Raw genomic sequence first — 23,647 nt, 5'->3', positions numbered from 1 at the left:
AACTTAATTGGCACCACATTATGTTTTTAATAAAGACCTTCAAGGTTCAAATCCACTATTCCCTAGTATAACTATCAAATTATCAACATCAACATCAACAACATTAAAATAACCTTGATTAGTTAAAAATAATAATAAATAAAAATTATAACACTAGTAAGAAGTTGGAATCAAAGAGAGTAAAAGAAATAAAGAAAATATTCTCTTACACCCACTTTACACCAACTATTTTACACAATATTAATTGATGCCTTGATTTGATTTATCATGTGTACAATATAAAAGAGGATGAATTGTAACATCCTAATTTAAAACATGAATATAAATGTGAAAAAGACTCTACGTGAAAAAATAGATAAGAAATTCTAATGTCACAAAATAATTCACGAAAATAAAGCGAAAAACTCTACATGACAAATTGTAGTAAAAATTATGAATTATTTTGTAACACTAACATTTTCTTAAAATGGATGCGTGAAAAATGTCCCAAGAATTTTTTTTTTATTTTTTTTTTTCAAAGGAATATAAATAGTAAATAATAATGTGTGCTTTTTTTGTTTTTGTTTTTTTTGTTTTTTGTTTTTAATTAAAATGAGTGCATAAGTTTGCGTTAACAAAAGTAGGTGGCGCGAAAATAACAGGCATGGTCCCTTTTGACTCACTTCCCTCCCAAAGTCCCAACTGAATCAAACCGTTTTTTCTTTTTTTTTATTAATATTTATTTCTTATTAACTACTTTTTATTTATATATATATATATATATTTCTCTTTCTAAATTCTATTGCCTAAAAACCCTTCCTCTCTCTCTCTGCTTCACAAACAAATTTATAAATACATATTTCTCCGCCGGAAATTTTACTCTCCCATCGCCGCCCAGCCGATTCTTACGCCGCCGCCGCCGCCTCCGGTGATCCCTTCGATTTCTCAGCGCGTCGTTTCGATCCGAAATTGCTAAGAGATCGAAGTAATTCACGGTAATTTAAATTAATTTTAATTTTGTTTTTTAGGGTTTTTGTTTCTATTTTTGGATGAGTAAAAGCGTTTCCAAGTTTCAGTTTCCGAGGTTCTTTTTCTTTCTCCGATTGGAAGAAAATTTGTTAAAGACGAGTAATAGTTTTTTTTTCTTTAATGGAATTTGAATTGTTGTTTTTTTTTTTTTTGTTCTTCGATTTTGGAGTTTGCTATGCTTTCGATGAAGATTGTGAATTTAAACGATGATCAATGAACCTAAAATCAAAGATTTGAATTTGTCGGTGTTATTTCAAAATTTCAATTTTTTTTTTTTGGGGAACTTGTTTTGCATTAAATTAAGAAAAACTGCTATTTTCATTGACAAAATTGAAAATTTTGATTCGATTTATTAATATGAATTTATTAAATTTATTCTGTTTGCCTATTTTAGGAAAATATCTGAAACTCATCAAAGAGGTATCAATGAACTCTTTCTCTCTCTTTCTCTCTCTAGAGAGAGAGAGAGAGAAAGATTACATAATAAGCAGTAGAACACTGAGCATGTCTTCAATAGCAGAGACAAAAGTGTCTGTCAACAAAGCAGACACTGCTGCTGAAAAAAACCTTTTACTTTGGGTTTCATCGATTTCTGTTCCTAATTAATCTCAAATGGTCAAAATGATAACTTTTGTTTTTAATGATGTCTCTTAGTAATTGTATATTTTTTTAATGTTGTTAGTCTTTTGTTGGTTTAATTTTTTTTTCCTTAATTTGCTAAGCAATTCTGGGTCTTTATTTATTGTTTCAAATGTAGTAAATTACTATATTTTCATGGGGATTAGACAATGATCTCCCATCCCACGTGGCCCTCCATTTCCCTAAGAATATTAGCACCTGCAAGTTCTTTAATTTGTACTAGTAATCAAAGAAACTTTAATATTCATTTCATATACAAACAAAATATATTATTCACGGATTTTTCTTTCATTATTTTATTACTTGTGAAAAAAGGTTTTTTTTTTTAAGGACCCCATTAACAGTTTTATAGTAAAGTAATTGTGTAATGTACTAATTCATCTATGAGAGTTACAGTTGATTCCCCGATTGTTGTTGTGTTTGATGTTTCTTTTCAGAATGTTTTGTATTTAAATTTTTTTTTTTTTTTTTTTGGGTGGAAATCATTTTCCTTGAATTCATTTTCATGAAAAGGAGTTGGGTTGGGAGAGAAGGAAGGAATAGGAAAGTAGAGTGGGGTTGTGTTGTGTTGTAACTGTTGTTTGTGAGTGAAAAAAAAGCCAATTTCCAGCCCAGCCGACCGTGGCACTCTCGTGAGAGAGACAAAAGGGAAAAACTATAATAAATTTTGGGTCTTTCACACACACAAATACACATTACACTCACCCATTTCCTTATCCTGCGCACCACTCTCTTCTCTTATCCTACACCCTCCTTCACCACCCCAGTCCCACTCTCCTAGTCTCCTCAATTTCCAAGGGGGACCCCTCCCCCATTCTAATGATAACCGTTTAGTTCACGTTGTGGCACTGTCCGCAAATTTTCGTGACACCCCATTTGTGGCTGATGTTGTTTTCTTACTCTCTAACCGCTTTGTCATGCCCTGATCTGCTTGGATTTGGGCTTATATTGATGAAAAAACAAGCCCCAAATGCGCCTATTAGTATTGATTCTATAATTCATTCTCAGTCAGATCTGGGTCGCTGTAAAGATGTATTCTTTTCAAGCTTCTTTATCTTTTGATGGGTTGTTATTCTTTGCTTTAGTGTCTGGCTTACTTTTGGTTGTGCATTTGTGGCAGATTTATTACAGAGAAAAGGATCTTTCTTTTTGAGCAGTAGCTGTTATTCCTGGGGTACATGAATACACCAAGGCTGTCAAATGTGGTTTAGTTATGTGAAAAATTGTGTCAATGTGGTCTAATTTGGATAGTTTGGATGGATGTATATGAATCAGAGCAAGTATTGCGGAAGCATAAGTCAGTGGAGACCCCAAGACCACCGTTGGTTCCGGCTGAAAAGAATAATGCAGTCACCAGCCGCCGTCCTCGGACAAGGGAAGTTAGTTCTAGGTACAAGTCACCTTCTCCGGCAGCGAGTGCCCGGCGTTGCCCTTCTCCAAGCCTCACAAGATCATTGTCTGCATCCCCTACAACCCCCAAATCGGTACCAAAGAGATCCCAATCTTTAGAGAGGAAGCGGCCCTCAACACCCCCTTCCCCACCATCTACATCAAGGCCGTCCACACCAGTCCATGATTCAGCTGTAGATATACAATTGTCATCCAGAAAGATAGGAAATGGTCGATCGCTGGAGAGTTTATGGCCTTCCACAATGCGTAGTTTGAGTGTTTCATTTCAATCTGATACCATATCAATTCCTATCAGTAAGAAGGAAAAACCGGTTCCTAATGCTCCTTCAGACCGCACTTTGCGGCCATCATCAAATGTGGCACATAAGCAGGTTGAAACACCTACCCTTCCACGAAAGCCTACCCCAGAAAGGAAGAGGAGTCCTCTTAAAGGAAAGAATGCACCTGATCAGTCTGAGAACTCTAGACCAGTTGATGGTTTAAATACTCGACTGATAGATCAGCATCGATGGCCAAGTAGACCGGCTGGGAATGCATTGACTAAAAGTATTGATCTCAGTGACAGGATGGTCAGGGCTTTTAGTAGTCCAGCTCCTTCCTTGAGGAGAATGCCTGTATCTGATGCAATGGGTAAACCATTACAGAAGTCTTCTAGTGATGCTGAAAGGCAATTATCACTTGATGTAAGTGGTAGAGTAGGAAATGTGGATAATTCAATTGACGATAATCCAGTACAGGTACTTGGTACTCGCAAGTTTGTTTCTACAAGTAGAACACCGTTAATAATACCTCCATCTAGATCTCAGTCTTTACCTTCTCCTGGGTCACGGCTATCATCACCTAGTAAGACCTTAGCATTGTCATCCGCTTCTAGTAGAGGTGTTAGTCCTTCTCGGATGAGACCTTCAACTCCTCCTCCTCGAGGGGTTAGTCCATCTCGGGTTCGGCCATCCCATTCCTCCGCTCAATCCAACAGTACAACTTCTGTACTTAGTTTCATTGCAGATGTTAAGAAAGGAAAAAAGGGTGCAAGCTACATAGAAGATGCTCATCATCTGCGGCTGCTATACAATAGATTTTTGCAGTGGCGCTTTGCAAATGCCCGGGCAGAGGCTGTACTTTACATTCAGAAAGTAACAGCAGAGGTACAACTTTGATCTCAGTGGAATTAGCAAACTTTTTGATAATGTTGGCATTCTAATTTTGCCAAATGTTTATCCCTATATTAATATCTTATCCAGTTTTATAGTATCATATTTATGTTCAGTGAAGCTAATTCAACACAGGTGCACTTGTGCATAATCGCAAATGCACATGCCCATTTACTTCAGATTGTCTAGTCATTGACTTGCAGTCCATAACCATTAATTTTCTTGAGTATAGTTGTATGTTATGCACAGTAGTGGTATTGAAGTTTGGAAAATAAAAGACAAACTGAATTATTGTTATAAGTCAAGTGGATGAGTCTTGTAAGGAAGACAAATGCTTTTTGGTTGTTTTATCAAATATGTTCTACTTATCAGGAAGTGAAGTTAATATTTCGTGTTCTGTGGTTTAAATATTCAGTGTGTATTACCATACTTGTCTTCACTTGTTAAGCAGTGATGTTAGTGTTAGACTAGAAATTTTCTTTTACATTGTATTTTAAATTTTATCTAATATCTTTTTGTTGGTGCAGAGAACTTTATTTAACGTTTGGAATGCTACACTGGATCTGTGGGATTCGGTAATCAGGAAGAGGATCAATCTTCAACAGCTGACACTAGAGCTTAAGCTGAACTCAATTTTGAATAATCAAGTAATGCCTCACTGCCTCTTGCTCTGTACAATTTTATTATTTTGTTTTCAATTTGCTTTTTGATAAGTATTTTATATGTTTTAGTTAAAAGTTAAACTAATGTTGCCTAGAGCCTTGTTTCTTAGTGGCATAGCCTGCTCTCTTTTATATAAGGAGACCTGAGCTCAAACCCAAGTTCCAGCCATCTTTTTGAGATTGGATATATTAAGATGCTATGCAGATGTCATGATCATGGTAAAAAAAGGAGAGTCAGATCCAATAGACTATCTAAATGAATTTATGTGTCAAGGCTCATATCATAGCAAATAAAAAGTCCTAAGATTCATCCTGTAAGTACAGATCTATCGAATTGGAGCTAGACCAAAATTTGGTTCAATCAGAAGAAAAGAAGGCTTAACCTTCTGCTGACCACACAGTCAACCTTTTCCAGGTTCTATCTAATTCTGGTTGGGTTGGATTAAATCTTGCTTGCCACTTGTTTGAACATACAAGATTAAATACCTGATCAGCTTGGGGTCTGGTTCCAAATCAGCTTTAGGCCCAAGCTATTGTGACATATCAATGAACATGGAAACACTTACCACATTCAAGACATTCAGGAAGATTAAGACTGGACTAAGTGGCAGTTTTTATAGGGACACCACTATCTACCACCATCGTGTGGAAAGCCTTACTACATTTAAAACACTTAGGAAGATTAAGATTGGACTAGTGGCAGTTTGTTAAGGGATGCTGCTTATAATCTACCTCGCTATTATGCTTGAAGGCCTTACTACATTCAGGACATTTCAGTCACATCAAGTGTAAGTGGATGAGTGGCTATTTGTCAAAGGACACTAGTTTTTCAAACCCTTTTTTTTAATAAAGATTCTATAAGGACAGCTGAATTAATTGGAATAATTCTACCACCCCTACTAGTGAGTAGCCTTTTTAGTGCTAGCTGAATGTAAAGTAATGGCTTTTGGGCAACATTGAAAGGGCCCTAATGTAGTGGGATTGTTCGGATTGTTTCAACCTCTAGCAAATGGTTTGAAATTGATTCTAAAAGAACCTTTTTCACCAAATGATGCTAATTTCTCTCATAAAGAATTCAGGATGTAAGATTAAACCAGATACCATAATGATATTGTGTTTAATGTATCAAATCTATTTTATGCCGCCCAAAAAATTTTATTTTATGTTGGTATCAGAACAGGCCCAATAGTACTGAGGAGTTAGGATCTATTCTTATTAAGTATATGGAAATAAATGTTTCTTTTAATTCATCAGTCCTTGAATTAGGACTATGCCTATGAGAGTTCTTGAATAAATAAAAGAGTTTAGTAGTAACTATCAGGATATGGAATGTTTTCTCTGGGGTTGATATGGAATGCCAAATTGTGTTGGAAACTTTCATCTGTGTCAAAATACAGCTTTGAATATGACGTTTTTAAAGTGCATTGTGCACTCTTGGAGAAATATGTTTTTTTTTTTTTTTGGTTAACAAAAAATCCTTTACTAAAAATTCTTCTTAAATTATCATCTAGTTAGTACACAATGCATGTGGGATGCCTTTGATGAAACTAGGTTTTTCCTTGCAAATGTGAAAGATTTAGAGAGTACCGAGCTGGTCTTTCTTATCCAGAAACACTGAACTAGTACAGCAACCCAGTTGTTCAAGAAGCAGAGGAAGTTGGGATGATGCCAAATCCCAACTGGCTAGGATAAGCCAGAACTTTACAACAAGAATTAAACAACAGGAAAATAAAAGATAGAACCTATGAGTCAGCACCTAGACTTGCTTGGAGTTAGCATCAAGTGATGAAAAACCCACTAGGAGTTCGCACCTAGGGTTGGCTGGTATTCATCAAAATCTTCTCCCTCTGTTTGGAGTACAACGCTTAGCTTATATAGGAATACTAACAAAAATACCCTATACTTTAAATATATATATATAAATACTAATTAACCCAATTAAATACTAGGACCTAAAATAAAAATACAATTTTTGTTCAAAAAGAAATAAAACTAAATTAAATTAAACTGTTTCTTGTGCTTCCTGCATCACCAACACAATTATTTCGGTACTGTATCTTAGTCATGTTTAGCCCAGCTACAGATATCTCACCATTGTCCTAAGAAAGTTTTTCATGTAAAACAAACATGATTTCCGGGCATACATTTCTTAGTTTGGAAGTTTTTAGTTGAACTTGTGGCTTTATGTTCATATCCTATATATGTCTGAATGCGGTTTTTTACTTATCTATTTTGTTAGTTTCAGTCATTAAGTGATGCCCTTTATATGTGCTTATGTGTACAATGATTGATTCAGATGGTCTATTTTGATGATTGGGCTTTACTTGAAAGAGATCATATTGAGTCTTTATCTGGGGCTGTGGAAGATTTAGAGGCAAGCACTATCCGTCTTCCGGTAACTGCAGGAGCCCGGGTATGTTAGGTTGTAAATGGTCATTGGATTTGATTTCTGGAAAGAGAATTTTTTGCCTCATTTTTGAATTTTTACTTTTGCAGGCAGATATTGAATCTTTAAAGGCTGCTATTTGCTCGGCTGTTGATGTGATGCAGGCTATGGGATCCTCTATATGCTCTTTGCTCTCAGGGGTGAGATTTGTCTTGATGAGGCTTTATTTCACATATACTGTAATGCATGATGTAAATTTAGCTTTTCTCTGCTTGTATTCATCACTCAATATCTTTTCAATCAAGTACTTGTTTGTCCTATATGGTGTGGGACATGCAGTTCTCACTCCATAATTCAGCACTTTGAAGTTTTTTCGTAAATTATCACTATGAAAGCACATTCATCTACTTCCATTTAAGCTTTTTTATTACCAGTCTGCGTTTTGGGACTTGCTATTCCAGATTCTTTTTTTCCCTCCCTTTTTAAGTAAGATTTAAACATGAAACTTATGCCAACAGCACCCCATCCTTTGACCACTTGAGCCAAATCTAATTGGCAAGGCTTATGATGCTCCAGTGTTTACACAAAAGTCCTGACTATAAGTCTATAACATTAAGACGTGTTTGCTGATAACCATTTGCTCATCTATTGCTTAATTCTTGATGCTGAACACTACTTGTATATTCTTGTGCCTTAGGTGGAGGGTATGACTAGTCTGGTTTCCGAACTTGCAGTCGTAGCAGCACAGGAGAAAGCCATGCTTGACGAATGTGAAGCGCTCTTGGCTTCCACAACAGCTATGCAGGTGAGACAGTAATACATGATGGCGGAACTTGAATTTACTAACAAAAATGCAAGTTTTCTTCTTTAAGGACATAGTATCTTGTTAGTGAACCAAATGTAAGTAGGAAGTTATTGCAACTACTGTTTAGTTGCATTAGTAATTTTGTGCGTCAAGGTTGTTTAAAATTGAAACCTCATATCAAATTATCAAAAAAAAAAAAAAAAAATCGAAACCTCATATCACATTAAAATTTCAATAAAAAAAAAAAATAAATAAATATGTGGTATTGTAAGTTCTCATTTTGAAGTCACACCCGAGTCAGTTTTACATTAAAAAAAATTATTTAAAAACCAGACTTTTAATTTCTTTGGGGATTATGGGAATGATATCTTGCTTATGACATATTTTTCCTTCTCGCAAGTGAGTAGAGTTTTGTTCTCATTAATCCCTTATTTCATTTTACCTCCCTTTTTGTTTTTGGTTGCTTTTCACCTGTGAAAGTCAAAATCTTTACATCTTTGGGGTGGTTGGGGGGAGGGGAGGGATGTACAGCCTTTTCCTCCACTTCAAAGAAGAACAATATTCTAATCTGAAGACCAAAATCAATTCCACCTGACCTCTGTACCACCTAACCTAGGCCAAGGATTGTATGTCAAATTGTCAACTAATTGCATCGTGGTGCTGGACTGTGCACACATTTGAAAGTAATCTGGACATAATGAATTCATGTTCTAAGTAACATGCAACTTTTTTTCTACATATCAAAAAAAAGTCATTAAGTTACTTGATTGATATGTAAACCCCCTGGGCAAATTCCTCTCCCTATTCAATTTTTGTTTTTAATAAATAAAGGAAAAGAGACTAACAACAGGCAAGCACAGGCATGGAATAGAGTTTTATCCATATCATGTCTAATGAGGTGATTCAAAATGTTTGAACATGCCTCTTGGAAGTGTTGGGTCAGGTCTGTGTGATCCAAAGTCTGTTTGACACTGATTTTATAAAGTGCATAACACATATCTTAGTTTATTAGTTGTCTTGAGGAATCCCGGCAATGAGCTTTAGCTCAAATTGCAATTCCTTCGATAAAAATGGATGGAGGTTAAAGTTGTGGGTTCCAAACTTATTGGATGCCTGTGTAATTACCAATAAAAAAATGGTATAAGAAATTCCTGCGAATCTGTTATGTATTATGGTAGTTGATAAGGGAAACTCATTATCATCTCCTTGTGATTCGCCCAGTAAAATATTGTCATGTCTCAATTGAAGTCTCATAAATGTGAACAAGTTTGAGTGTATTCTTTTAAATTGACTGGCATAGATAGTCTTCTTTGATTTCTTGGCGTAACTCTCTGAAAATATCTTTCTGCATGCCCTCTGGATAGTAATATAATTTGTAGCTTGAAATATTACTGTTTGTTTAAATACATGTACTCGTTTCTCAATAATGCTTGTACTGGACAATTTCTGAATACTTTTAGCTTGAAGCAGGTAGAGGAACACAGCCTTAGGACACATCTCATACAAAGGAAACAAGCTTTGGAGAAGGGTGAATAGCCAATCTTGGCAATCAGGACACCTCCATGACCCTGACCCGCTGCTAAGCTAACACAACTCACCGCATTGTCACTTCAGCAGATACAAATTGTCTGCTCGGTTTATTGTGAATGTAAATTGATTTTTTAGTTTTTTTTTTTTTTTTTCTCTTATATTAATCTTTGGTGAGAATTTTATCATGTTTTATCTCTTTTATTTTTCTTCTTTCCTCGACAAAAGAGCTATTGGTTCCATCCTTCCACTTGTAATTTTTGTATCATGAAAATGAAAGAGAATGCAGAGGAAGCAAAAGAGAGGGAAATTCACTGTTAGAAGTTATAGGGGGAAAAGTAGAAAAGAATTTGTTGTAGAAGCACATATTTTCTTGTGTATTCATTTATACCGGTTTACATATTTCAGATATAGATTAGTGTTCTCTACCATCATGTACAACATTAACAACAGATAGTTGCATATCTCACTATCTCAGTATTCAAGAACTGCATAATGGGTATCATGATGGAATAGAAAAGAAATGTGGTTTCTGATTCTTAAGCTTTTGTAATTGGGGGTTTTCCAGGATTATCTCTTAAGAATAATGAAGTAGATAATAGTTGAATCGGTCCTAACCTTGTATGATTTTCATAAGCAGAGCTCAAGTATCATCTCAGACCTCAATGGGCTACAACTGGAAATTTCAAATTCACCCTTGCTAATTACCTAATCTTTTTAAGCTAAGAAGTGGTAATTCTTAGGATCTCCCCATGTAAAATAGAGGAAATTATATATATAAAATTCAATTATTACAAATAGGGAGGAGAGATTTGAACTATCATATGGGGATATATATATATATATATATATATATATATATATAACACCCAACTCACTTAAAGGTGGATCTCACATTTATAAGATTTACCCCTTCTTGAGTGGGATGGTGTATGTCTGTGTAATATAAAATAAAAATTTCCTCATACGAGGATATCACTATCCTAGCCAAGCCATATTATATCGAAGTCATAAATGAATCATGGCCTCTTTCTTCTATTTTCTAGATATCTTTAGATGACCATGCCCTATTTCTTTATTTTCCAGTTATCTTTAGATGGGACTCGTTCCTACACCATTACACAAAATGGTCCATCTTGCAATATTTTGGACAGCAAAATTAGCCTCTTTGGTATAAATAAATGGATATATTTAATACTTTTCTTCTTTTTTTTGCCACCTTTATCCTAACCAAATTACTAATTATTGTTGTACACGCTGAATTATACATTATCATACACACTTCATTTGTGAAACAGATTTCATAATTCTAAAGTCTGAAATCGAGTTTTCAAGACACAATTTCAGCTTTGTGTCTCATATTCACTATGTATAACTATCACCCACCCGAAAAAAAAAAAAAAAAAAAAAAAAAAAAAAAAAAAAGGCACATACCAGGGCAGGTGAAATGAATAATGCCTTGGAACCTCATGTTTATTGTAATCTTATTCTGGGTTTAATAAATGTAATTCACTATGTATAACTATCACCCACCCGAAAAAAAAAAAAAAAAAAAAAAAAAAAAAAGACACATACCAGGGCAGGTGAAATGAATAATGCCTTGGAACCTCATGTTTATTGTAATCTTATTCTGGGTTTAATAAATGTAAGTTTAATAAATGTAAGTTTCTCTCTTTGAAGAAAAGAAAAAGAACAAACAAAAAGAAGAGAAAGGGTGAGTTTCCCGCCCAATTTTGTAGACACACTTCCATTAATATATGAAGAAACAAAAAAAAGACCAAAACCATCACAACTCAAAAACTATCAAACGTTTAGCAGAGCCCACAAGTAGATAATGATTTGTACAAACATAGGCACAGCTTGTTACACACCAAGAGGCCGCAACTTCTTCCTAGACCTCTTGAACAAGGCCACAACTCTCTCCCAACTCTACCAAACCCACGCCCAAATCATCCTCCATGGCCTTCACCACGACCTCTCCACCCTCACAAAACTCACTCACAAACTCTCTGACTTCAAAGCCATTCACCATGCACGTGTACTCTTCCTCTCCACCCCAAAACCCGACCTTTTCCTCTTCAATGTCCTCATCAAAGGGTTCTCCACCAATCACTCACCTTCCTCTGCTGTTTCACTATACACCCATTTGAGAACAAGGACTAATCTTAAGCCTGATAACTTTACTTACGCATTTGCTATATCGGCAGCCTCGGGTTTTGAGTCGGAAAAGTTTGGTCTTTTGTTGCACGCTAATGCGGTTGTTGATGGGTTTGGATTCAGTTTGTTTGTTGGGTCCGCGGTGGTTGATTTATACTTCAAGTTTTCACGTATTGAGATGGCGAGGAAGGTGTTTGATTTAATGCCTGAGAGAGACACGGTTTTGTGGAATACTATGGTTTCCGGGTTGGTGAGGAACTGTTGTTTTGGTGATTCTATAGAGGTTTTTCAGGATATGGTTAAAGGTGGGGTGAAGTTTGATTCTACAACTTTGGCAACTGTGCTTCCGGCTGCAGCAGAGTTGCAGGATTTGGGAGTGGGAATGGGGATTCAGTGCTTGGCTTTGAAACTTGGATATGATTGTGATGAGTATGTAACAACGGGTTTGGTTTCTTTGTATTCAAAATGTGGGGAGATTAACACGGCAAGATGGTTGTTTAGGCAGATTGATTGGCCGGATTTGATAGCTTGTAATGCAATGATTTCTGGGTATACTTGCAATGGTGAGACTGAGTCTTCAGTGAGGCTATTTGGTGAACTGCTTGCTTCTGGGCAGAAAGTCAATTCAAGCACATTGGTAGGGTTGATTCCTGTCTTTTCGCCATTCGGGCATCTGCAGCTCTCTTGCTGTATTCATGGTTTCTGTGTGAAATGTGGTGGTGTTTCACATGCTTCTGTTTCAACTGCATTAACTACAGTTTATAGTAGACTAAATGAAATTGAATCAGCACGGCTGCTTTTTGATGAAACTCCAGAGAAAAGTTTGGCATCTTGGAATGCTATGATATCTGGTTATACTCAAAATGGGTTTACAGAGATGGCAATTTCTCTTTTCCGGGAAATGATGTTTGAAGTCCATCCAAATCCTGTCACAATTACAAGTATTCTTTCGGCTTGTGCCCAGCTTGGGGCTTTAAGTCTTGGAAAATGGGTTCATGGCTTGATTAAGAGTGAGAATCTTGAGTCTAATATATATGTCTCAACTGCTCTAATTGACATGTATGCAAAGTGTGGGAGTATTGTGGAGGCTCGGCAATTATTTGACTTGATGACGGATAAAAATGTAGTCACTTGGAATGCCATGATTTCGGCTTATGGCCTCCATGGACATGGGAATGAAGCACTAAAGCTTTTTAATGAGATGTTGCATTCTGGGCTTCCGCCATCCAACGTTACTTTTCTTTCTGTCTTGTATGCTTGTAGTCATGCTGGTTTGGTGAGGAAAGGAAATGAAATTTTCCATTCTATGGTCCATGATTATGGGTTTCAGCCATTACCTGAGCATTATGCCTGCATGGTTGACATCCTTGGCCGAGCAGGAAAACTAAATGAGGCCTTGAAATTTATAGAGAAAATGCCAGGTGAGCCAGGTCCTGCTGTATGGGGTGCATTACTTGGTGCTTGCATGATTCACAAAGACACAAACCTGGCCCGTGTGGCTTCTGAAAGGCTATTTGAACTGGACCCAGAAAATGTTGGATACCATGTCTTACTCTCAAATATTTACTCAGCTGATAGGAATTTTCTTAAGGCTGCTTCAGTACGACAAGTTGTCAAGAAAAGAAAGCTGTCAAAGACTCCTGGGTGCACTCTAATTGAGGTTGGTGAGACGCCACATGTCTTTACATCTGGTGATTGGTCCCATCCTCAAGCAACAGCAATCTACAAAATGCTAGAGAAGTTGACTGGAAAGATGAGGGAGGCTGGATTTCAATCAGAGACTGTCATTGCTTTGCATGACGTAGAGGAGGAAGAGAAGGAGTTAGCGGTCAAGGTTCACAGTGAGAAGTTGGCCATTTGTTTTGGCCTCATTGCTACTGAACCTGGAACTGAAATCCGAATCATTAAGAATCTCAGGGTTTGTTTAGATTGCCATAATGCAACTAAATTTATATCCAAGATTACGGAGAGAGTTATTGTGGTTAGAGATGCTAATAGATTTCATCATTTTAAGGATGGTGTCTGTTCTTGTGGAGACTATTGGTGAATTTTTTGTTTTCTACACCAGCCAAGGTATGTAGGTGTGGAACAAGCATCTAACTGTCCAGTTTCATAATCTTTTGTGTGTGTGTGTGTGTGGAAGAGTTTCATACTCTTTCAAAAAATGAAACTGGACCCACCGTACTAAGCTGCATCACCAATGGCATTTCACACCCATTTGTTATCTAGGATACTCAAAAGCATATAAGTTATACGTCTGTGTAATTGTCTTACAGCAAAACATAATGAAGTCCAATGTTACTCAGGCCAACTCTTTGACTTAATTATACTCTGTTAGAAAGTGTCATTCACTTTTCACATCTTGAAGAAGAAATCAAGGAATTGATTGCTTGGAGTAAATCGCGGGATTGGAGCAATCAATCAAAGTAATAAATTGATAATTGACTTATTTTTAAATTCTATAAATCTCATTAGAAATATGAGGTTCCATTGTAATGTATTATCAATCAAGTGAATGAAAGATGCACCCCTTTGGCTTTTGATGTTGTGGACATAGGTCTCAGTGACCGAAACTTGTTAATCCCTTTAATTTTTCCTTTCTCATCTTCTCTTTATGTTCAATTATCTTTCAAATTTTGACATACTCGGCAAGGTCTTTTCAGCTTTTTTATTTTTATTTTTTTTTAATCCTTATATTTGGACTCTGCTGACTGTTCAATATGAATCTTAAGCTACATTCTCTTTTTTAACCTTTCAAATTGAAATAGGTTAAATCCTCTTAATATCTTGCACAAAGGCATAATTGGCCAGATTAGATAGTAAAAAACATGTCAAACCATTGTGCAAAGTATTCTTTAGATTTGCATGTTGTATTTTCTCAAGGACATAGGAACATTGTCTGTTGCCCTTAATCTTCTTCACTTTTCCCTTAGATGGTGACCTAGTAAATCTTCTATCGTTCTTTTCCTTTCTAACCAGATAGTTTTTTTTTGTTTTGTTTTTTTTTTTAATAAATAGATTTAGAACAAGAGTCATCAGAAATCATTGGGCAGATGATGATATCCTTTTTGGACATTTTTGTTGATAATAGTGAAGGAGGTTAGCATTGCATCTGAGGGCAATGAAGATGGAACAGTTTGTTCTTTGGGAAGCAAAGAAAGCAAATTATAGGAGGTACATGTCACTTTAAACTTCACTCAATTTGACATGATGAATTTCTAAAAACTTTTTCTTTGAAAATGAGCTGGGAAGGTTTTAGCATGTTGCTCTTTCTATCCTTTTTTCTATTCTTTGCCATATTTATCTGCTCTTTCTTTTCTTTTCTTTTTTTGTTCTTTCTCTTAGCCTTATTGACTGTAACTATTATAATTTTCCTGTTTCTGTACTTGTGTTTGGTTTTATGAGATAAGTTTCAGGTGCATAAACTGTGTATTGATGTGCAAATGTTTCAGCAGGTAGATCAAAAGAATCATAAGCAACATTTGTTTCAATTCAATTACAAAACTGTTTACATTGCATTTGCTACACACAAAATTTCACTCTTTCTTTATTCATTCTTGTGCATTTCCCCTTTGTTGGTTCTTACACCTCATGATAACAAGAATGTATATGTATCTTCCATAGATGCGGAGAGCAAAGAGGACAAGAGGGAAAACACATACTCTAGCAATTAATTCCACAATTCTTAGTGTCAGGTCCCTTGGTTTTTAACACAAATGGATCAATTCGGACCCAAAGCAGGGAGAAGATAGAAGCCAAAAGGATTGACCATATGACAACGATTGTTGGTGTCCGGTTCTGCCTCCCCATCAGACCTTTAAGGAATGGGTAGAGATGGACAATCACCCAGAAGGCAAAGAAAAGCTTCCCAAATAGAGGTCCCCATGATTGGTATCCATTGTTTATGGCATCTGAGATCCCAGCAACAACTCCAACAAGGTTGATGATTAAGACTGTGGTTGGAGGGATTAAAAGGGTTGTCCATTTAAAGGCATATAACTCTCCAAAGTCTTCATCGTCTGCTGACTTGGCTGTGACAGTGAAGTTGGTGTCAATTCCAGCCAAAACCTTCAGCAGACCTTGCACAACAGCAAAGAGATGTGCCGATATACCACCAATGACCCAGAATTGCTCATTTCTCCACCATTCTTCAATGCTAACTCCACTCCATCTGAGCTCAAGAATACCCGTGGCATAGATCGAAATGAACAGGGCAATGAAGTAGAGACTTGCAAAAGTGCTTATCTGGATCATGATGAAATCAAGAATAGTTCTATTAGTAGACAAACAAAAACAGTTGGAAGGCATTCTGGGTGATGCATGAACTCAGATTTTCCATGCTTCAAAATTTTCCATCTAGTTAGGAATGAATTAGTTTCTTTGTATGTATTGCATGCTTAGGGTGTATGGAACTCAACTCTTATAAGAGATTATTGCAATTCATGTAATGTTCTGTGACTTTAAATGCAATTAAATAGAATGATTTCCTTATCGTCATGTCAAATATGTTTTAATTAATCATCTCCTATATTTCCATATAAAGGCTATTGATTATATTATTACCGGTGGCATGATGAATTTGTCGGTGAGCAAGCAGATGGCAGGAAGGGTACAATAGGCGAGGAGAGGTAACGAGGTGAAGGGATAGATAGTTGTGTTGGCATAGGCAAATCTCTCTAGCCACTTGAGCTTCTTTTCCTTGTGGCCATACCAACAAGGACAGTGGCGACTGAAAAAGATCTCAATGGAACCAAGGGCCCACCGAAGCACCTGGTTAAGCCTATCTGACAGGTTGATGGGAGCTGTACCCTTAAATGCTGGTCTACGTGGCATACAGTATATGGACCTCCAACCACGGCAATGCATTTTGAAACCTGTGAGAATATCCTCTGTGATAGATCCGTAGATCCAACCAAGCTGCACATGAAAAGGTGACAAATTTTCAGTTGAAAATTTCCATATTGGAAGGTCATTTGTAAAATGCAGTGTGAATGTATAATCATTGATTTCATATAAGAAAATAAAAAGTTCATGTTATCACGTATTCTGAGGGAAGCAAATGTTTGTATGATTAGGTAATGAAATTCTTTTCAGGAATAGTTCAAAAGATGGGTTGCATTCCATTGTGAATTAAGAAATAATAGTTGAGATATTTGAGAAAATCTGATTATATCTTTAGGCACAAAGAATAGAGTTGCTGACATTATACCTCAAGACCCCATTCAGTTTTGTCTTCATATCCACAACTAATAACATGAATGGCTTCTTTGAGCAGGGCAGCTGGACTTGAGGAAGGAGGCACACCACCCTGTTCCATCAAGGTTGAAGTCACAAAAATTGCGGACTGCCCAAACTTCTTTTCAAAATTCATCTGGGACATCATTAGCTCCTTGTCATCATCCATTCCTGCTTGAATATGATTAGAAGTTAGTTGAATAAAAGGTGTGTATATGTACTAAAGGACAGAATTCATGTTATAAGTATAATTAACAAGGTAAAGATCTCTAAAACCTTGTAGGTTTACGCCCTCTTCAGTTGCTCCAAGCTTCGCAAGTTTTTGCTTCTTGCGGCGTCCAAAACATGGGCAGCAGTCACAGCTTACCATCTTTGGGCGCTTAGGACCTTTTGGAGGGTTATAGCCATATAAAGCTTGCCTTCTGAAAACACATCCTGTACCGACATATACAGGACCTTGAAGTCCATCTAGACCTTTCATGTTAATCTGCATTAGCAAAGGAGAAGGAACATTATATTTTATCTCTTATTTAAGAAATAAATATCATTTTAACAGTGAGCTTTTTTCGGTGACTTACATCAAAGAAGACCGTGTTTCTGTTGGCGTAACGATCATTCCTATCAATGCCATCAAATCTTTGAGGGAATTGGACATAGCAAACCTTCTTTCCTACCTGGGGGTCCATCAAGAAACACATGGCCTCCCGCGCAGCTTTGCTGTTGTTAATGTAGTGATCACAATCCAAGTTCAGCATGAAAGGAGCATTGGTAAGCACCGCAGAGACGCGAACCTGAAAATTCTCAAAAGTATTAATAGAAGGTATGATAAAAATATGAAGTTTATAAAGGTGACGTTTTGATTAAATAGAAGGCAGTAAGTGCTTGGAAATCTTTACCAGGGCATTCATGGCACCAGCTTTCTTGTGATGTTGAAAACCAGGTCTTTTCTCACGGGAAACATAGACAAGACGAGGAAGCTCATTTCCTTCAGTATCATGGCCTCCACTGTGACCAAGGAAGACCTGAATCATACCAGGGTGATCCTTAGTATTGTTTCCTGGCCATGGCGTCCCATCTTGCATAATCCACCCTTCTGGAGGAACCTTCAAGGCTTTGGCCACAAGTGCATTTACTCTAACTTTGAATTCTTCATATTCTCTCTGTCAAAACACCAAAAACATTGATAAAACATGTTTATTAAACATATTTTAAGTACTACAGAATGAATGGCATTAATGGTTTTAGTACAAACCTTCATAGCTCGACGTTCCTTAACAAAAGTAGGTTGGACTTTGTCCTTGAGATAATCAATCTTCTCACTGAAGTACATCTCAGGGGCTCGAGGCTCTATGGCAAATTTCTTACAGAAAGGTACCCATTTCCTTGCAAACTCTGCAGTTTCAGACAATGCTTCAAATGTGAGCATGGAAGCACCATCATCAGAAATGTAACATGAGATCTTATCAACTGGGTAGTCCATGGCCAAGATCGAAAGAATTGTATTCGCTGTAACAAGAGGAGGTTCCTTCATGGGATCCACAGTACTGACAAAGATATCTACTGGAGACAGCTGATTTGGTTCGCCCTCCCGCTCATACCTGCATTACAAATTTATAATTGTCATCATTGAATCTTGGAATAAAAATTCTCAGAGACATTTGGCTGCCGAATTTTTGTCTTGAAGCTCTTGGAAGTTGTAAAATTTAATTCCTAAGCCCAAAAGAACGATATGCTTTTATTAGGTACGATTTTCAACTTTTGAGTACATGTTTTGATATTATAGTAAATTATTACTTATCCTAAAATCAAAAATCAAAAACTAATAAGAATAGTGAATTTAATCATTTAAGTATTTAACAATTGTTCCAACACTTCAATAGTTCTTTGTCAAATTCCATAATCTTTTGCGTTTTTTATCTTTTTCTGCCCTTACCCTTTTTAATAAATATCACCAACTCTTTCTTCAATAACAGGGCTTACCAGTTTATAGAATACTTGGACACTGATATGAGAAATGCACAGACGCAACAACTTGTTACCTTCACAGTAGTGAAATTTTTTATCTCTAGAGAATACTCAAAACATGTTTAACTATAAATTCATTGTTTCTAATTCTACTATTTCCAAAACACAATACCCAAATGTGAAAAAAGGTGCTCAAGTTGCAAGTATATTGATGTACCTGAGTGAAAGACGATCAAGATAGGTCTCACGATCAATTGGGAACCATTTAGGGAACTGATCAAGGATCCATGAAATTGCAAACCAAATTTCACATGTAACAGATGTTAACCAGAGCCCAAACGCATCCTGCACTGGGTTCATGACTCTATATCGGAGGAAGAAGCACAAAATAACAAGCCGAGCAACAATCACCATCCGATAAGGATTGATTTTGCTAGATGCAATTGGTACTTTTCTCGAAAGTGGTTGCCTAGCTTCATCTAACCTGCATAGATTAACAACAACAACAATAGAGTCTTAATCCCAAATTTTGAAGTCGGCTATAGACCCTTAACAGATCAACCTATTATTAAATGTTAAGTTGGGATACGCCATAGTGAAAAATGATCTTCCAAACTTTGGCAATGAATTGTACGAGCAATTAATTAAAAGTCCTAAATGAAGTTGAAAGATTTTACTACACACATGGCCAAGTCAACGTCTTGGTCATCCTGTTCAGGCCCCAGGTTGCCTTGCTGCAATTTCCAGTCATCCATCCTCTCCTTCCAACCTTCCTCTTTCTTTTCATCCCACCTTGCACTTCCTGCGTTGTGCAAGCAAGATAGGTATCATAAGGAACCATATTTCATCAATTGTGTTACATAAATTAGTATTAAAAAAAAAATTGAAAATATTTTCTGTTTGTAGATAGTAAAATTCAGAAACTGAAATGGAGGATAATTATTAGTATAAATTTTTCTGAAGCTTAGACCTCAGAAACTTGAATAGAAAACTGTGGTGCAGGTCAAACCAATTGGTTTTGCTAAAAGAAAGTATATAAATAAATCTCTATACTATATTTTGTAAATATATACTAAATAGAGGGAGTTGCATGAAAAATTATCTCTTCATTTGAAATGGATAGTTTCATAATTCATATTAATTATTAAAAATGTATTTTCATTTAAAATTATGTATAATTATACAAACCTGGTTCAGAAACTGGATAGGGATGCACCCGTTTATGCAATGAAGAAGATAGCATCTGGTCTCCATGAGAATGAGATGATATTGGAAATTCACCACTCACCTGCATGCACACATGCAAATATATTGTTTTACTTGAGGAACTGTTTTAATGCTAAAGAGCTAGCAACAATCTAAAATTCATATATATGAAGTAGTTTAACTATAAACATGAGCTTTTTCAATGCCCTTACCGGTCGAGATCTACCAGAGATAACTGGTGGGAATTGGGAGTTTTCTTCGTCTTCAGGACCTCTTCCATAGCTCATCTTTCCATGAAGCATCGCTTCTGCCTGATATTTAAGTTTGTTCCTCTCATCATCCATGTTGAATTCATGCTCAATATCATCCACATCCTCTTCATCTTCATCTCCCTCCACCCTTGGGCTCCCTTCACAATATTTACCAAAGAAAATGAGTGTACTTCTTTGCCATTCATTGTAAATCATGAGTTTATGAATCAAAAAACAAAGAAAATGTTTAATTTAATAATAGAGTTTTCAAAACTATATCCTAATAAAAAGTTATAAAATGATGTAATATCATAAAGGGTTATACTAGGTGTAACTCCAAATCTATCCCGTCAAAGATACGCATGTTTTTTTGTGTTTTATTGATTACCTTTGAGACGCTTGTATCTGGTTTTGCACTGAGGGCAAAGTTGGCTTCCTTCTCTTCTCTCATACTCATAGCAAGGTCGGCAAACAGGAAAACCACACTCATTACAGGCTACAAACAAATCTCCATCCACTGTTAGTCCCACTTGGTCTCCACAAATCTCACAGAACTGGCCATCCAAGTTCCTCAAAGGCTTGTGCTGCACCAAAACCAAAAATACAAACATGTATATTAGCCTAACACAAACATACATACATAAATTCTTATACACAAACTGTAACTTGGTTTTAGTTTCTTGTTTGGCTATTCTTGTATCATGGTGTACCTCTTCATGGCCATGAATGACAACAAGCTCATTGCGGTTGTGAGACCCGGCGACTAGACCGGCACTGGCTTCCATGATGGGGTGTGCAGTAGTGTGAGAAAAGTGAGAATGAGAGAGAGGTGAGGGTGAGATGGTGAGGGTGCTCCTTTCTATATTATGAACGAAGAAGGTAGGTCATAAGGGCTTATGTTCCTTCTCACCTAATGTGTTGTTGGTTGCAGGGTCTCCATTGCCTTGAAGTTAAGCTTCCTCTATTTTTCAACTACCATCCAAGCCTTCCCTCCAGGCTTTTCTTATTTTTCCATTTTTTTTATTTTCTCCAACGACCACTTAGTTGTTCATTTTGTTTATATTAAATTCTCTTTTAAAAAAAAAAAAAAAAAAAAAAAAAACCAATAACAAATTTCTACGTTGAAATAAAACTCTCATTAATTTCTTTTCTTTTTACTGTTAATTTTTTTTTTAATGTTTCTTAATTAAGAGTATTTTCTGGATAGTTTTCAAATAATCAACTCTATTATCAAATATTTCTAAAACAATCCTTAATCAACAATTATCTCTTTAAATCAATAAATGAACTTTAGAATGTTATTACTTATTAGTATAATACTTTCATAATCCAAAGCGAAAATAATTTTTTTAATCATCTTTCTAATTTTTTTTCTCTCCTCATTTTCATCTCCTCCTTTAAAGTTTAAAAATAAATATTATTTTTGCTTATGACCAAAAACTAGTTCATATGAATAAATTCTAGGTACACTTCTTTAAGTACTGTACTTTAGGTTTTTCAATTGAATTCAATTATATAATTGTATTGATCAATACCAAATATATATATATATATATATATATTTTAAAGATAATTAAATTCAATCATGTGGCCTATTAATTAATACAATATCACATGATTGAAATTTAATCGAGGAATCTATGATACAAGGGTGGATAACTCCATTGAGCAAGGGTGCATGAGTAGTTTGAAGACTTTAATTATTTAAAATAACAATATAATATATGTTATCAAAGAAATAGAAAACGTGGTATCTCCGACCTTATCGTAACTCAATGTCATCATACATCTAACAAAAAATAAAAATAAAAATAAATAAAAGTGGAGAATTTGGATGGATGAAATTGCAAATTTTGTTATGAATGCTAAATTTTTTGTACAAATAATATAATTAATTAGGATGCCAACATTCAAAAATTCAATGATAAAGTATTTTGTAGTCAAAAATAAAATAAAAACTATATCTGTGCTGAGTATACCTAAGAAGGAAGGTAAAAAAAAGGAACAAAATTATCTCAAGTTGCTTGGCCCAAATAGACCTCCAAAGAAACATAAAGAAATTTTTTTTTTCCAAATCTTTCGAGAAAACATTCCATGAAATCCTACACTATTGTATTTTAAATATCAACTTCAAATGCCAACAGGCAAGGGTTGGGTTTTAAATAACAACTTCAAATACTGTCAACCAAGATTGGGTTATGTACTTATGTGCACTGAATCCATTGAGATGTGGACAAATAACAATTATTTGATACATATCCAAATCTCAACGGATTCAATATACAAGAACACTAGACCCAAGCTGGTTTCAATGCAAAGAAACATATAACTCAACTAACACTTTTTATTATATATTTATAACCAAGATTGTCTCAGATTCAAATTCCCCCTCCCAACTATGGAATTATCAACACACACACAGACATATATATATATATATATATATATATATAAATAAATCAACTCCAAAAAAAAAAAATTAAGAAAGAAAAAAAATCTCTCTTCTGATGAGTAATTAATTGAAACTGCAAACCAATATGAATCTGAGTTACCACAAGCTGATCAGTTTAATTATCTTTGACAGCCAGTTATTTTAATTTAAAGACTATACAGTCTATACTCTATACTCCCAGAAGCTAGTTGACCACAACACGGGGAGGGGCTAAGTGCTGCATAAAATCCAAATAATTGAAACTAATAAATTTTAAATTTCTCATCATTACTGTAATTCTTTATGTTCTAAGGACAAATTATTAAATTTCTTTCAAAAATTTTCTCTAGTTGTTTTCAAGATAACGAGATTTTTGTTGGTTTCACATCAATTGAAAACAGTGTGTAACCACAATTTCAATCGCTCAAACAGCAATGACTCTTCCTTGGACCGAGGTTAATTCTGCTGAGGTCACATCCCACACCTTATGATATATCATTGTATCTTATGCTTATGCTCTACACTCTAACAGGTGACAGATTTTTATTACAATCATTTACATATTGCATTCTCGTAAAAATTTATTCAATTTTCTTATTTTTGGGATGGCTGACGAGAAGATCATTGGATTTTGAATGGTCGTTTCTTACCTTAATTATGACACCTTAAACTGCCAACCAAATTTTAATTGTTTTAGGATAACGTAATTGGATATAAATATTTAGAAATTAAAACGTTTTCCAGGAATTAACAATTCCAATTTTTGTTCCACCTAGCATAGGTCCCATCGGATTGCACCGTTTAAATAGTAGAC

At 35.6% G+C, this 23,647-nt stretch overlaps 3 protein-coding genes across 5 annotated transcripts; 2 read left to right on the top strand and 1 right to left on the bottom strand.

Moving 5' to 3' along the window:
• The first annotated feature begins 780 nt into the window (after positions 1-780).
• Positions 781-10,019, top strand: LOC126715658 (AUGMIN subunit 8). Of its 2 annotated transcripts, none has more exons than XM_050416379.1 (7): positions 781-974; positions 2,768-4,202; positions 4,736-4,855; positions 7,167-7,283; positions 7,367-7,456; positions 7,954-8,061; positions 9,532-10,019. In XM_050416379.1, exons 2-7 carry the CDS (start codon positions 2,904-2,906, stop codon positions 9,595-9,597), a joined length of 1,800 nt encoding a protein of 599 aa, XP_050272336.1. In that variant the 5' UTR covers positions 781-974; positions 2,768-2,903; the 3' UTR covers positions 9,598-10,019. The 2 variants fall into 2 exon arrangements, with proteins under 2 accessions (XP_050272336.1, XP_050272337.1); XM_050416380.1 differs by lacking the exon at positions 781-974 and adding an exon at positions 2,227-2,679.
• A 1,230-nt stretch (positions 10,020-11,249) lies between these two features.
• On the top strand, positions 11,250-15,197 carry LOC126715656 (pentatricopeptide repeat-containing protein At4g30700). Of its 2 annotated transcripts, XR_007651887.1 has the most exons (3): positions 11,250-13,818; positions 14,764-14,919; positions 15,162-15,197. XR_007651887.1 is itself a non-coding variant. In XM_050416378.1 (2 exons), the coding sequence occupies exon 1, from the start codon at positions 11,423-11,425 to the stop codon at positions 13,790-13,792; it is 2,370 nt and encodes a 789-aa protein (XP_050272335.1). In that variant the 5' UTR covers positions 11,250-11,422; the 3' UTR covers positions 13,793-13,818; positions 14,837-14,919. The 2 variants fall into 2 exon arrangements, 1 of the variants encoding a protein (XP_050272335.1); XM_050416378.1 differs by lacking the exon at positions 15,162-15,197 and having other exon boundaries at positions 14,837-14,919.
• Positions 15,198-15,217: 20 nt separating this feature from the next.
• On the bottom strand, positions 15,218-21,277 carry LOC126715655 (cellulose synthase A catalytic subunit 7 [UDP-forming]). The gene is made up of 13 exons (XM_050416377.1): positions 21,113-21,277; positions 20,791-20,986; positions 20,364-20,560; positions 20,134-20,233; positions 19,630-19,747; positions 19,163-19,429; positions 18,233-18,578; positions 17,877-18,140; positions 17,559-17,771; positions 17,257-17,467; positions 16,955-17,151; positions 16,309-16,662; positions 15,218-15,990 (listed from the first exon to the last, which is right to left on the bottom strand). The coding sequence occupies exons 1-13, from the start codon at positions 21,185-21,187 to the stop codon at positions 15,409-15,411; spliced, it is 3,120 nt and encodes a 1,039-aa protein (XP_050272334.1). The 5' UTR covers positions 21,188-21,277; the 3' UTR covers positions 15,218-15,408.
• Positions 21,278-23,647: the final 2,370 nt, after the last annotated feature.

Source organism: Quercus robur, chromosome 2 (genome assembly GCF_932294415.1).
Source record: "Quercus robur chromosome 2, dhQueRobu3.1, whole genome shotgun sequence".
NCBI classification, from domain to species: Eukaryota; Viridiplantae; Streptophyta; class Magnoliopsida; order Fagales; family Fagaceae; genus Quercus; species Quercus robur.
This window is presented reverse-complemented; position numbering and strand designations above follow the sequence as displayed.

Excerpts from the sequence above, each read along its gene's own strand:
- LOC126715658 (XM_050416379.1), top strand. The coding sequence starts at position 2,904 with ATGGATGTATATGAATCAGAGCAAGTATTGCGGAAGCATAAGTCAGTG. Across the intron at positions 4,203-4,735 it reads TTCAGAAAGTAACAGCAGAG|AGAACTTTATTTAACGTTTG; the intron begins GTACAACTTTGA and ends TTGTTGGTGCAG. Across the intron at positions 8,062-9,531 it reads CTTCCACAACAGCTATGCAG|GTAGAGGAACACAGCCTTAG; the intron begins GTGAGACAGTAA and ends AGCTTGAAGCAG.
- LOC126715656 (XM_050416378.1), top strand. The coding sequence starts at position 11,423 with ATGATTTGTACAAACATAGGCACAGCTTGTTACACACCAAGAGGCCGC.
- LOC126715655 (XM_050416377.1), bottom strand. The coding sequence starts at position 21,187 with ATGGAAGCCAGTGCCGGTCTAGTCGCCGGGTCTCACAACCGCAATGAG. Across the intron at positions 19,748-20,133 it reads CTATCCAGTTTCTGAACCAG|GAAGTGCAAGGTGGGATGAA; the intron begins GTTTGTATAATT and ends TGCACAACGCAG. Across the intron at positions 16,663-16,954 it reads AAACTGAATGGGGTCTTGAG|CTTGGTTGGATCTACGGATC; the intron begins GTATAATGTCAG and ends TTTCATGTGCAG.